This window comes from Malus domestica, chromosome 05 (genome assembly GCF_042453785.1).
Source record: "Malus domestica chromosome 05, GDT2T_hap1".
In the NCBI taxonomy this organism is placed as follows: domain Eukaryota; kingdom Viridiplantae; phylum Streptophyta; class Magnoliopsida; order Rosales; family Rosaceae; genus Malus; species Malus domestica.
This window is the reverse complement of record NC_091665.1, coordinates 18,387,311-18,399,755: the sequence shown is the minus strand read 5'-3', so window position 1 is coordinate 18,399,755 and position 12,445 is coordinate 18,387,311. Positions and strand designations below refer to the sequence as shown.

The following is a 12,445-nucleotide window of genomic DNA, read 5'->3' as shown; positions in this document are numbered from 1 at the left end:
GCGGCGCGTGGCCAATGGCCTGCCAATGTCATTCTTAGCATGTATTTAAGGTTCTAGGTTCAGTTTTGATAATTGATAGACGTAAATTGAGTAATTGAACCTAAATTGGTTACGATTCGTGGTTAGGTGAAAATGTGAATTTACGATCCAACCGTTGGATCGTCACCAAACTTTGATACGTTGTAATACGTAATATTTGAGGATTATAGGAACTTACGGATTGGGAATCCAAGTTACGGATCTTCCGGAATTGGAGTTGTAAGTTCATAAAATAGAATGTTAACCGTCACTTAGTTTTGGAAATTGACGGAGATCCGACTGTTGGATGGTAATGAAATTTTAGGAAGTTGTCCTAGAGGTATATTGTGGACCTCTGGAAGTTATGGATTTGAAATCTGAGTTGCAGATCTTCCGGATTGAATTGCGTAGTGACGTGTTTTATATAAGTTATATATATTCTATCGATATGATTTCTGAGATTGGATTTGATTATTGTTTTAGGCGCCAATCGTCATGACGCCTTGACGTATTGTGCTAGGGAGTTGTAGGGCGAACTCCAGGTGAGTGGGCAGTTTTGTTTTCGTATTACCTATATACTACTGTTTTTCCCAGAAAATGCGTTTATATGAAAATATGATTTAAATTGCCATGCATGCAATTGTTGAGATGTTTGAATTGATAATTGATGCATATATATGTGAATTGACGCGGTGGACGCACATGTGAGTCTTTACAGTATTCAGACGATTTATTTATGAGAATTACATTGAAGCTCATAACCTGCACCCTAGGTGTTAGTGCTTATATTGTTATTCACCACACCGCACGCTCGCCTTGGATCCAAGTAGGTGGATGTCGTACAGACCATGTGAAGGTTCCGACATGCTAGTTGTATAGATCACTAGATGTGATTCCGACTAGTGGGTGACATTAGTTATGCGCGCCGATGATTGATGAGAGAAGCACTAGAGCGTATTTTTACACCTTTCATTGTACAGACTACCATACGTAGTTCCGAGTGACGTGTAGAGTTGGGCCGTATAGGTCACTGTGGTGACTCCGGCTGAGTGGGATGTTGAGCTATAGAATCAGCCGTACAGGACCACTGTAGGGTCTCCGGTTGATTTAGTATTTCACCTGGTTATATCAATGCATTCATATTATATTTTGGCATGGCATGGCATATTCTTTCTGAGATGTTACATTGATAGATGACGGGCTGAGTTTTGATGATATGTGTATATATATATGTTTATATTCTATTTTCTGGGAAAGTATACAGGTTTTACGGCGAAGGGTTAGAAATGTTTTAAATGAAAGGTTTCGAAAAACTTTATTTTACTGACCCACTCAATTTTGTTTTGCGCCCCTCCAGGTTCTAGATAGCAGAGCTTTGGTGGCCACGAGGAATCCAACGGTGTTCTGATAGAATTCACAAAAGTAGGACTCACCCCCGGGTGTTTCATCTTAGTAATTGTATTTTTAAAGCTTCCGAACTGTGTAAATGGTTACGTCACTCTCACGTGACGGCCAGCATGCCCTCCTTCGGGACGGGGTGTGTCAATTAATCTCTCAAATTCTCAACGTCTTTTTCTCTCTAGTATATATATAGCAGTCCTTGGAATCAAGGAAAGTATTGAAAAAAAATATTTATTTTTTCTGATATATAGTTTTGGCAAGCAACATGTTGAGAGAGTGTGAGTTCGAAGGTTCTTTCATTGTGCAAGGAAGAACTTTATCAGAAGAAGAAGGTTCTGGGCTGTTTTATCCTGGGGAGGACGTGGTGTTTGTGAACTGCTTGCACACTTTGGGCAGAGCTGCGAAATGTCTTAAAGAGAGCGACTTAGTCCGCGACTCATCCCAAGAATTATTCACCACTCAAAGCTTCTACATTTTTCAGGTAATTTCGTTCATTTCTATTTCAGTTTACAACATTAGTAGGTACTTCTTTGTCCAATATTGAAAGAAGTCCTAAATTCGAATCTCCGACTATGCACTGTAGCTAGTTGGTAATTATATGTATGAGCGTTGGCCATAAAACAAATACCTTTTGAAATCTTTGTAGGTTAATTGTTAATTACAAAAAAGTGGATGAAATGCTTTTATATCAGGGGTTTTCAAGCTTCAACCTTGTAACATCCCACATCGCCTAGGAGAGTGTATCATGTAAGCCTTATATGTATATTCCCATCTCTACCTAGCAGGAGGCCTTTTAAGAGCTCACTGGCTTCGGATTCCATCGGAACTCCAAAGTTAAGCGAGTTTGTGTGAGAGCATTCCCAGGATGGGTGACCCACTGGGAAGTTCTCCTGTGAATTCCTAAAAACAAAACCGTAAGGGTGTGGTTTGGGCCTAAGGCGAACAATATCACAATATCATGCTACGGCTACCTATCACGAGGTCTTTTAGGAGCTCACTGGCTTCGGGTTCTATCGGAACTCCGAAGTTAAGCAAGTTTGCGCGAGAATAATCTCATAATGGGTGACGTACTAGGAAGTTCTCGTGTGAGTTTTCAGAAACAAAATTGTGAGGGCGTGGTCAGGACCCAAAACGGACAATATCGTGCAGGTGGAGTTGAACCTGGGATGTGGTGGGGATTGTGAATTCCTAAAAACAAAACCGTAAGGGCGTGATTTGGGCCTAAGGCGAACAATATCACAATATCATGCTACGGCTACCTATCACGAGGTCTTTTAGGAGCTCACTGGCTTCGGGTTCTATCGGAACTCCGAAGTTAAGCAAGTTTGTGCGAGAATAATCGCATAATGGGTGACGTACTAGGAAGTTCTCGTGTGAGTTTTCAGAAACAAAATTGTGAGGGCGTGGTCAGGACCCAAAGCGGACAATATCGTGCAGGTGGAGTTGAACTTGGGATGTGGTGGGGATTGTGAGGGCGTGGTCGGGACCCAAAGCGGACAACATCGTGCTAAGTGAAGTTAAACCTGAGATGTGGTGGAGCCCGGGATGTGACAAGCCTTGTCCTCCCATTCAAAATCCCTACGATTTCAGCCCACCAAAAAGCCATACTTAAGGCTATTGCTTTTTCTCAACAAAAACTGCTTCAATTTATGATTATATATTTAAAAAGTTTTTGATAAAAATAAAATATACTCTGTATTTTAAAAACAAAGACCTCTAAATTAATAGCAGTCTAAAGGTTGCTTTTAAAAATTACTTTAATAAAAAGCGGAGTTGCGCTTTTAAAAATATTTTTAATTCCTGTAATAAGCTCATTAATTTTAAACAATGACATTATTTATCATTCCAGACAATGCTTTTTACAGTGCTTTTCATCCTCACAACACTTTTAAATACTTTTAAATATAGAAACACTCAACTGCTTTATTTTGCAGCTGATTATTTTTAAAGCACGGTAGAAGCAATTTATTAAAAAAACACAACAATCCCAAACTAGTGAACCATATGGATTATAGAGAGCAGCAACAAGCAACAAGCAACAAGAAACAAGCAACCGACTCGTTCTGAGATTAAATAAGAGCTTAGTTTCCCATCTGTTTTGACTTGGTTCCATAATTTATATACAACAATCATCCAAAGTACTGAAAAAAAGAATTGAATTCCAAGTAAAAATATATATAAATCTATTACAATGAACACGAAACCATTTCTTCCTTGCGATAAACGCATATTTTCTTGGGAGCAAACTCAGTTCACTTTCTTCCTTGAACACCCAATTTGACTGTTTGGATCCTCAAGCACTTGGGAAGCGGAAACGCCGGCTGCTTCTAGCAGGAGTTCGCCTTAGCGCTTTCACACTCAATGGATTGTCCTTGCTCTGTTTCAATGAACACATTGTCAGCCAAGATGAAAAGGATCAACGTAGAAAAATTAAAGTGGAAAGAGAGATGGGAGTATGATTCATTACCAATCGGCAAGTTCCCGCATCAAGGTCGCATACGGGGTACTCGTGAGGACAGCAGCTGTAATGGTCATCACAGCAGGTTGCAGACTCTAGAGGGCAGCATCCCCATCCAAAGCAGTAGTTGCCATACTCATAGGCGCAGCAGCATGTAGTTCCCAAGGGGCATGAGTAGTACTCATCGCATACGGTAGGGGGCTTCACAGGAGGAGGAGATGGTGGTGATGGGAGAGGTCTTGGGGGGTTCTGACCCTTTTTAGTAGGGTATGAGGCCTCAATGGCAATACCACATTTGCCGGTATTGGTGCTAGCCACATTACGTTCCAACCTGATGTAACCAGCCTCGCCCCAATTGGGACCCCATGAGTTCCTCACGATCCAGTAGTCTACACCATTTTCGGTGCCATAACCAACAGCAACCACACCGTGATCTAGATCTGTTCCACAACGTCCAGTGAAGACACCCTGAATGGACAGATAATTTCAACGTTGTCAGACTATAAATTAGGACGAACATGATTCTGAAATCGAATGATTAATATTCACAGCTCAACAACAGAGCATGCCCAACCATCTAGCAAGAGAACTCTATCAATTTCCCACCCATGCATACAGTTACAAATACAATGTAGATGATTTGGAATAAGATAGAAGCATTACTGATTGGTAGAGTTGGAATTCCCTGCCACCAGCTTCAATGGCAACACTAACTGGTTGGTGTGCCACAGCCTTCTTCAACGACTTCTCATCATTTTCTGGAATATCTTCATACCCATCAATGGACACAACCCGAGCATTTTTCTGCAAAAGAGAAAAAGAAACATTATCACAACGATAAAAAATGTCCCACATAAACGATAGCCAGTAGAGGTTGAACTGGATGCATACCCTGTTAGGATCACATGAACCATCTCGAGCATGGTAAGGGTAATCTGCTTCAGTATCAATACCGCCATTGTTGATGATAAACTGGAAGGCATAGTCCATAAGACCTCCATTGCATCCTTGGTTGTATGATCTGTCACAATCCACTAGTTCTTGCTCTGATAAAGAGATCAACTCACCGGTCACAATCTTGTTTATGCCTTCCACTGCGCCAACCGTTGAGAACGCCCAGCAACTCCCTTCAATCCGAAACACATAAAATTATTAGTAAGAAACAAAATGCTGCAGCAGCAGCAGCATATTTTATAGCTGTGGATTGAACAAGATGTCTGAGGCAGATATCTAAGCGAAAAATTGACCGATCATTTAACTCTCTAATAGTATATGTATGCAGGGCATGACAAAATTCATGTTAACACATTTTCTAGCCGCAGATTAAACAAGGATGGCGGAGACAGATATCTAAACGAAAAACTAACTCTCGGATAATACATTCGCAATGCGTGACAAATAATTCAGATATCAACACTCAACATGCTACAATCACTTATATAACAAAACCATCTTTTGGAGAAAGCACTTTCCAACTTTTTCTTCCAGAAAAACAAACATAAACCAGCCTCACACATCTCATAAATCCAGAAGAAAATAAATAAATTAAGGATCTTTGGCCAACATATTGATATTTTCCAGGAAAACAATGTTGATATTTTCCGGGAAAACAATGTTGATATTTCCCGGAAAACAAAATACCTCCAAAGAAACAGCGCCAACAAAAAAAAAAAACGAATAAATGCACAACATAAAAACAACAAAACGAAAATCAAAAGCTCACCGCATTGGCCCTGATCCTTCACGGCAGGAACAGCGCCCTCGGCTCTCCAATCGACCGACTCCGGCAACTTATCGCCGGCTCGGAACCCGTACCGGTCGCTCTTCCTCGACCCAGGAAGCCGGGACCGCCGGTCCACCTTGGCACCCAAGTAAACAGACCGGTACTCCTCGTTGGTCAGATCGGCGAACCGGTTCAGACCCACCTTGTAAGTCCGGCTCTGGTTATTGTGCTCGTCAATGAACCTGAGATTATCCTTAAAAATCTCGAACCTCCGCTCCTTCTCCCCCAAAGCGTTGTAGTTTTTGGCGTGCTTGACTAGCCAGGACTCGTAGAGGGCCTTGACCTCCGTCTCGGTTCGGTCCGACGAGGCGGGCATGCCATGCTTCTCGTTGTAGTCGACGATGGACATGTCCATGGCGGCGGCAAGGGGGAGGAGGAGGAGAAGGAGCATGCAGGGCAATGAGGCCATGGCCCCAGAAGATCTTGAGGATTGTCGTTTCATTGTTGACGAAAGTTCCGAGAGAGAATGTGATGGGTTGAATTGGAGTTGGTGGGTATTATATAGGACAAAAGAGGGAAGGGGGGATTTTGATATATGCTGGATGAAAGCGAATTCAATTTGGTAAAGAATACCGGAATTGCGTTGAAATAGGAATATTAGAGAGTCCTGCTGTGTCACGATCGGTTGGGGACCTGGTGGTCACCACCTCTATAAATTTTTATTTATTTTTATTCTAATAGGATGATATATTTACATTGAGGTGTCAGAAATAAATTGGTATGTTCACGGTCGCAAATTTTAAAAACTCACTTATCAAGCGGTGAAATATATTACTGGATCATATATTAAGTGAGTATATTTAAAAAAAATTTGTGCGTGGATATATTTAATTCTTAAAAGAAAATTTTATTTATAAGCATTTTTTTGTTAAAGATACTTGTTTTTAATGTGTGAATTTTTATTGAAATTCAATTACTTTTGAAAAAAACATTTGACAAATGTATTTTCAAAAAACGCTTCCAAGAGCCAAAAACACTATAAATTTATCTGCCAAACACAATTACTAGTGTTTTGACGGTCAAAAAGCACTTTTTAACCCTTGCACAAGCACCCAAACATGCACCGCTCAGGCGCCTAAGAGCAATTCCACCCATGGAGCCCTTCCTCCTGGCAACTCACTATTCAATCCACCCTATTAAACAGTAACTGCCTTAAATGAATAGTAACTACCATTAATGAACAATAATTGTCATTTACATCTCCACCCTTGGAACCCTCCCCCCTATCAATAAGCAATCAAAATAATAGTTTTTTTTGTTTGTTTAAATAATAAAAAACCCCCTCTCTCTCTCTCTGACACAAAAAAATAAAAAATTGCAAAGCCCTCGGGCCACAGGCCCGTCGACTCCCCACCCCCCCCTTCGCTCGGGCTCCCACCCTCACTCGGGCCCTTCCCCGCTGGAGCTGCTCCCACCGGCCCTCAGGCCCTTTCTCCTCCCCTGTCGCCCGAGCAACCAGCATCCGCTGGAGTTGCTCTAAGCGATCTTGATTCTTGGACGTTTCAAGTGAAGTGTGCATTTAATCAACAGTTATAAATGATCCTTTTTAACATTTTTGAGTCTGACCCTTGTCTTATCTAATCATTGTTATTAGGTGATGTAAAGAAAAATAGTACTTGCACTTTACATTGATGAGCTCATTCTCCTATTTATAAATAACGTATTTTAATTGTATAAATTTTATAATAAGAATCGATAATTTCTTGGTGTTGTTTGTAGGGTGGCCGTTAGGAATTTTAAATAATTTGCATTTTGTGCTAATTACCTCCAAATCAAGAAATTGATCACTAGAGCATATATACCCATCTGACATCCTTGTAATTGGTCTGTAATTAGTTGTTTGTGGTAATGAAACTCTATCACTTCTATAAAAAAAATGATACGTTGTCAAAATTGTGAATGGTTTCAACTTGAGAAACCCTTATTTGGTCAGTCGTAGTGCATTAGTAAGCAAAGCATTTATTTGATACACGCTACATTTTTTGCATTTTCATTCTCGGTAAGTAAACATATCATTAGAAAGCATTAGAATGTATGTTCGTTTTTCTGAGCAATTGAGATCAAGGTTTTATAAATCTATAGAATACCTAATCAAAATTTCATTATCTAAGCGGCCTTTCAAAAGTAATTTTTGACGACGCACGTTTGAAGATAATTGACAAGTTTTTGTTTTTCAAACTAAGTTGAAATTAACCTAAGGGGTTGGTCTAGTAGAAAGTAATCAAAGGTTTGGGACCCTAACTTGAGTTTGAACTCCCACATATACATTTATTGGAACTACCAGCTCTGTTTTGATGTACTGTTTGATACGATGATAAAAAATACGTTGCTGCATCATGTGATATGACGACCAAAATACTTACTCCCACAGATGCATTCGAAGATATGTGGTATGATACTTCCTATATTAAAAAAGAAGTGAGGTTGAAATTGCTCAATTATTTGAAGTTGATGTTTTTCTTTGTACTCAACACAGTCGGTAGACAAAACGTCTCCAAATTCTCACATGCTTCAAACAATGAGCCAGCTAAGTTTCACGAGAAACAAACAACACCAATTCCAAAAAACAAAGCCAAATTGCAATGACAATTAGTACTGATTTGATACTGAGATGCTTTTACAAAAGTGGGTATAAAAAAAAGCTGAGCTTAAAAAAGTGTTTGGTAAACACTTAAAAATAGTTTATTTTCACAGTTTTTGGTGAAAAAAAACTGAAAACGTGAAGTAGCAAAAATGAGTTTTGAAAAAAAAACTGAAAACGTGAAGCAGCATAAATGTTGGATTATATGTTGAACGTTGGATTATGATTTCTAGTTAAACGTTGGATTATGATTTCTAGTTAAATGTTAGATTATTATTTCTTGTTAAACGTTGGATTATATATTTAAGATAAAATTTATAAATATTTTTCTTTTAGAAATAAAGTATATTTAGTAATTCACCTTTATTTGTTAAGAAAATTAAATTAATGACACATCTAATATTATACAATTTTTGGTTATTTCACACATTACATAAAAGTTTACCAAACACTATAATACTTTTTTTCTTTTTCCAAAAGCACTTTTACAAAAAAGTTTACCAAACACTCTGTTGCTTTATTTCACAGCATAGCTTTTTAGGCCCAAAATAATAGTTTGGGCCGAGTATAGAATCATTCTCGGCCCGGAAGGCCTTGCGACAAGGGTGCTATGAATCGTTCAGTACGTGGGCCTCCAAACCTAGGTCGGCTAGGTCATGACGTAAGACAAGTCGAGTCCTGGTGCAATAAGAAGTTTCGGTAGGATTAATAACCCGAAAGCGAATCCGGATCAATAAAGGACTAGGTTCACAGTCATAATGAAAGTAGGATTGGTCGAGTCAGTGTTTGACCATGAGAAGAAGTCCTAGTCCGAATAGGGTTTTAACTCGACCTTGGGGGATCCGTTGCTATAAATAGAAGAGGCTGTGCATCATTTAAACCCTCTCCAATTCAACACACAACTGCCCGGCGCAAACTCTCTCAACAACTTGAGATTTTTATTTTCTCTTTTCGCTGACACATCTTCTGTTGGCATCAACAGCACTGTGAAAGCAACCGGTGACACCTTAAGTCGGCATAGATAGCTCTGTCGCCGTAGAATCGGCCGATCTCGCAGTATCTTCCTTTGGCATCAACAGCACTGCGGCGAGGACGGTTGGTTACCTATCCAAGTCTCGGTCGAGAAGGATTTCTGAATCCTTATTGATTGAGGTCATCTCATTAGCCTTCCCGGCGAAGTGAGGTGTTACAATTTACTAAGCTCGGCGCATTGCATGCCGAGTTGTTTTATGATTGGATACTCTCAAGTGGGATTCAGAGTTCGGCATTCAGACGCCCGAACCACGTTCACTATTAAGACTTATATTCGCTTTGAGTATTTGTGCCCTTACACTTTGGTGTCAATTCGGCGTGAGTTTACTCTGACGAATAACATCACGGTGACCGAATCCGACGACGGCGATTCGTGAACTTCGTAAGAATAGTAACCTTGTCTTCAGGTTCGAGAACCCAAGAGGCCGAGACGTGTTCCTTCCTCGGTCGCAATCGCAAGACGCAGAAGTCAGCCGCGCGCCCAACGCAACATCAACAAATTTACTCCTCGACCGAGCTCGGCCGACGAGTTGGCACGCCCCGCATTCACCGAAGGACGTAGTTATCTTATAGATTACTCGGCCTGCGCGCCACGTAGGCTTGGTAGTTTTAGGGTCAACAATAGCATAAATAGTTTTTTTTTTCAAAGCACAACAATACCAAACCAGTCCTTAAACAACTCTATTTGCCTAGCTATATCAAGAACAGATAAAGTGATACTTATGGTACAAGCAACTCTAGTTGATTGTTGCCACAACACATTATATGACGACTCTGTGATAGTTTGAGAGTTTAGGCAGCAAGCTTTCACGATGGCAAATTAGGCAGAATTTAGATACTTGTGGATTTGTTAACAAGTAAGAAAAATTTGCAACACATGGTTGATGTAGGAAACATGGGAATGAAAGACGTTGGCAAATTGAAAAGGAAGCAAAAGAAAATATTGGTCACGTACACAGATTGTATAATGCCCATGATCGTAATAAGTTGAAGATTTGACAACTCAAATTTATGATGAAATTATCTTTTTGTGATTAATGCGAAATTGAATTTGAGAGAGTTTTTTTTTTATAAGCATGAAGGAGGATTTGCAATTGAAATCTCCTCTTTTTTTTTTGTTGTCAAAAGTAATTTTTATTACAAAATAAAAAACTTTACAAACTGACAAGGCCCAAAGCTAAACATATTAACATAAAAAACTCGGGTCACAGCAGAACAACACACTACAAGAGCTAAGACACAATTAGGCCCAAACCGTAAAAGAAGAACACGGAGCCTAGAAACTTCTACCGTCTCTTTCGTCGCCAGAGATCGTTCCAAGGCATCCAATTCCTCTTTCACAGCCAAGCAATACCTCACCAAATGCCACACCCAACTCCAATTTGCTTCCCAAGGATAACCGGAAACCAAACGGTAGAAGCCAATTATTGAGATGAAGTCTGTGGAGATCCATGAACGACACTGCCGATAAAGGTAAATAACAAGGAGAAAGTGGTGGTGTTGGAAACACCCGAGCCGGTGAAACCACCCGAGTTCTACACACAATTTCAATAGGTTGTATAGCTGAAAATCGAAATATGGAGGAACATAGAGGATATATACTGTCTGGGAAGGAGAAATAGGACATATCAATATAACTACTAAGGTGAAAAAAATAGTAGAAGTAATAAAAAAAGACAAGACGGAAATGGAGGGGAGGACAGCGACCGACCCTGGCCAAAGCTAGGGTCGACGCCACTGGTTTTGCTCAAATTTGGAGGCCTCACCCGAACGGGTGAGAAAAACTCATAGATAGAGAGAACTCTCACTAGAGAGGGAAAGCTGGTAAGTTTGTTGTTTAGGTCTTGATGCAACTATTGTTTTTCAATTGAAATCTCTTCAACCATTGAAAAAAGAGATTTGTCACTAAACTCAAAAATAGTTCACTAAAAATGGCCTTTAGGAATAGTGAAACTCTGTTGCGTTCCCTATATAATAAAGGAAAACTAATGAAAAGAGCTTGAAAATTTTGAGTTTTAATGATAAGGACAAAATAAAGGATAAAGTGAATAGTACCAGGATTGACTTTTTAGTGTAAAAATGTGGTTTTTTGTTAAAGTGAACAGTACCAGGTGCTTTTCGTTAAAGTTCCCATATAATAACGATCTAATGGGAGGTGGTGCATGCATATATCTAAAAAAAAGCGTCAGTTTTTCTCCGTTGCCAATAACAACCCAGTACCTCGGTTTATAGTAATATACGATGCTTATTTGGTATTATCTGTTTGACTTTCATGGGTTTTTTTGTTGACTTCCATTGGTAAAAACATCTATTGCAAGTACTTCTGTAAATTCTGATGCCTGTCTCTCTTTAAGGCATTTGGTTTACATTAAAAACTTATGCAATAGCAATCTGCCACTTCAGTTTTTATATAGGATAGAAGCTATAAATATCAAAATTAATTGACTATTGAAAATTGTTTCATTTTGATACATATTCGATGTCAAGATTGATTGCGTATTTAAGTCACCCTACGTAATGAATTGGAGTTTTCTACGCATTTATTTGCCAATTTTTTAATACTATGTATAATTTATAGATATGAAAAATTGAAGGCGAGGATGGACAACGACTATAGAAAACAAGAAAGATTGTAAAAGAAGGAACATGGGCAGATCAGTTTAGGACTGTTGTGCTTTTAAAAAAAATATTTTTGTGCTTTAAGAATAATCAATTATTGTTGCAGTCCTATTAGATTAGAAATGTGATTGTGTAAATCTTAACATATCTAGGATATCCTTATGGGATTCTACAATATCTCTTAGACTATATATTATTCTATTAGAGTTGTAATCATATTAGGGTAAGGAATTAACCTTCCCTACTACTATCAATAAAGACACAATGGGTGGAATAGAACACCTCACAATTACACATCTCTCTCTCTTTCTCTCTACTGTGCCGTACCCTCTCTTTCCCTCTCTTTATCCTTATTATAGTTCAGTAACTTAGCCCTACAATATGTTATCAGCACACTCTTGACGTTGCGCTAAAGAGAGTTTATTATTTAATCAGGGGAGTATTACGTTTTAATTATTATCTTTATGATTAATTAATTATTTTATTGAATTGATCTACATGCTATTGATTCAATTTAATTTTTGTTTTTTGTTGAATGTGATACAACGCATTG

At 39.0% G+C, this 12,445-nt stretch overlaps 1 protein-coding gene across 1 annotated transcript; it reads right to left on the bottom strand.

Annotated features, from left to right (window-relative positions):
- Positions 1 to 3,462: 3,462 nt before the first annotated feature.
- LOC103405696 (cysteine proteinase mucunain-like) lies at positions 3,463 to 6,321 on the bottom strand. The gene is made up of 5 exons (XM_008344722.4): positions 5,601 to 6,321; positions 4,769 to 5,004; positions 4,541 to 4,681; positions 3,887 to 4,345; positions 3,463 to 3,796 (listed from the first exon to the last, which is right to left on the bottom strand). Exons 1-5 carry the CDS (start codon positions 6,100 to 6,102, stop codon positions 3,713 to 3,715), a joined length of 1,422 nt encoding a protein of 473 aa, XP_008342944.3. The 5' UTR covers positions 6,103 to 6,321; the 3' UTR covers positions 3,463 to 3,712.
- Between the last annotated feature and the right edge of the window lie 6,124 nt (positions 6,322 to 12,445).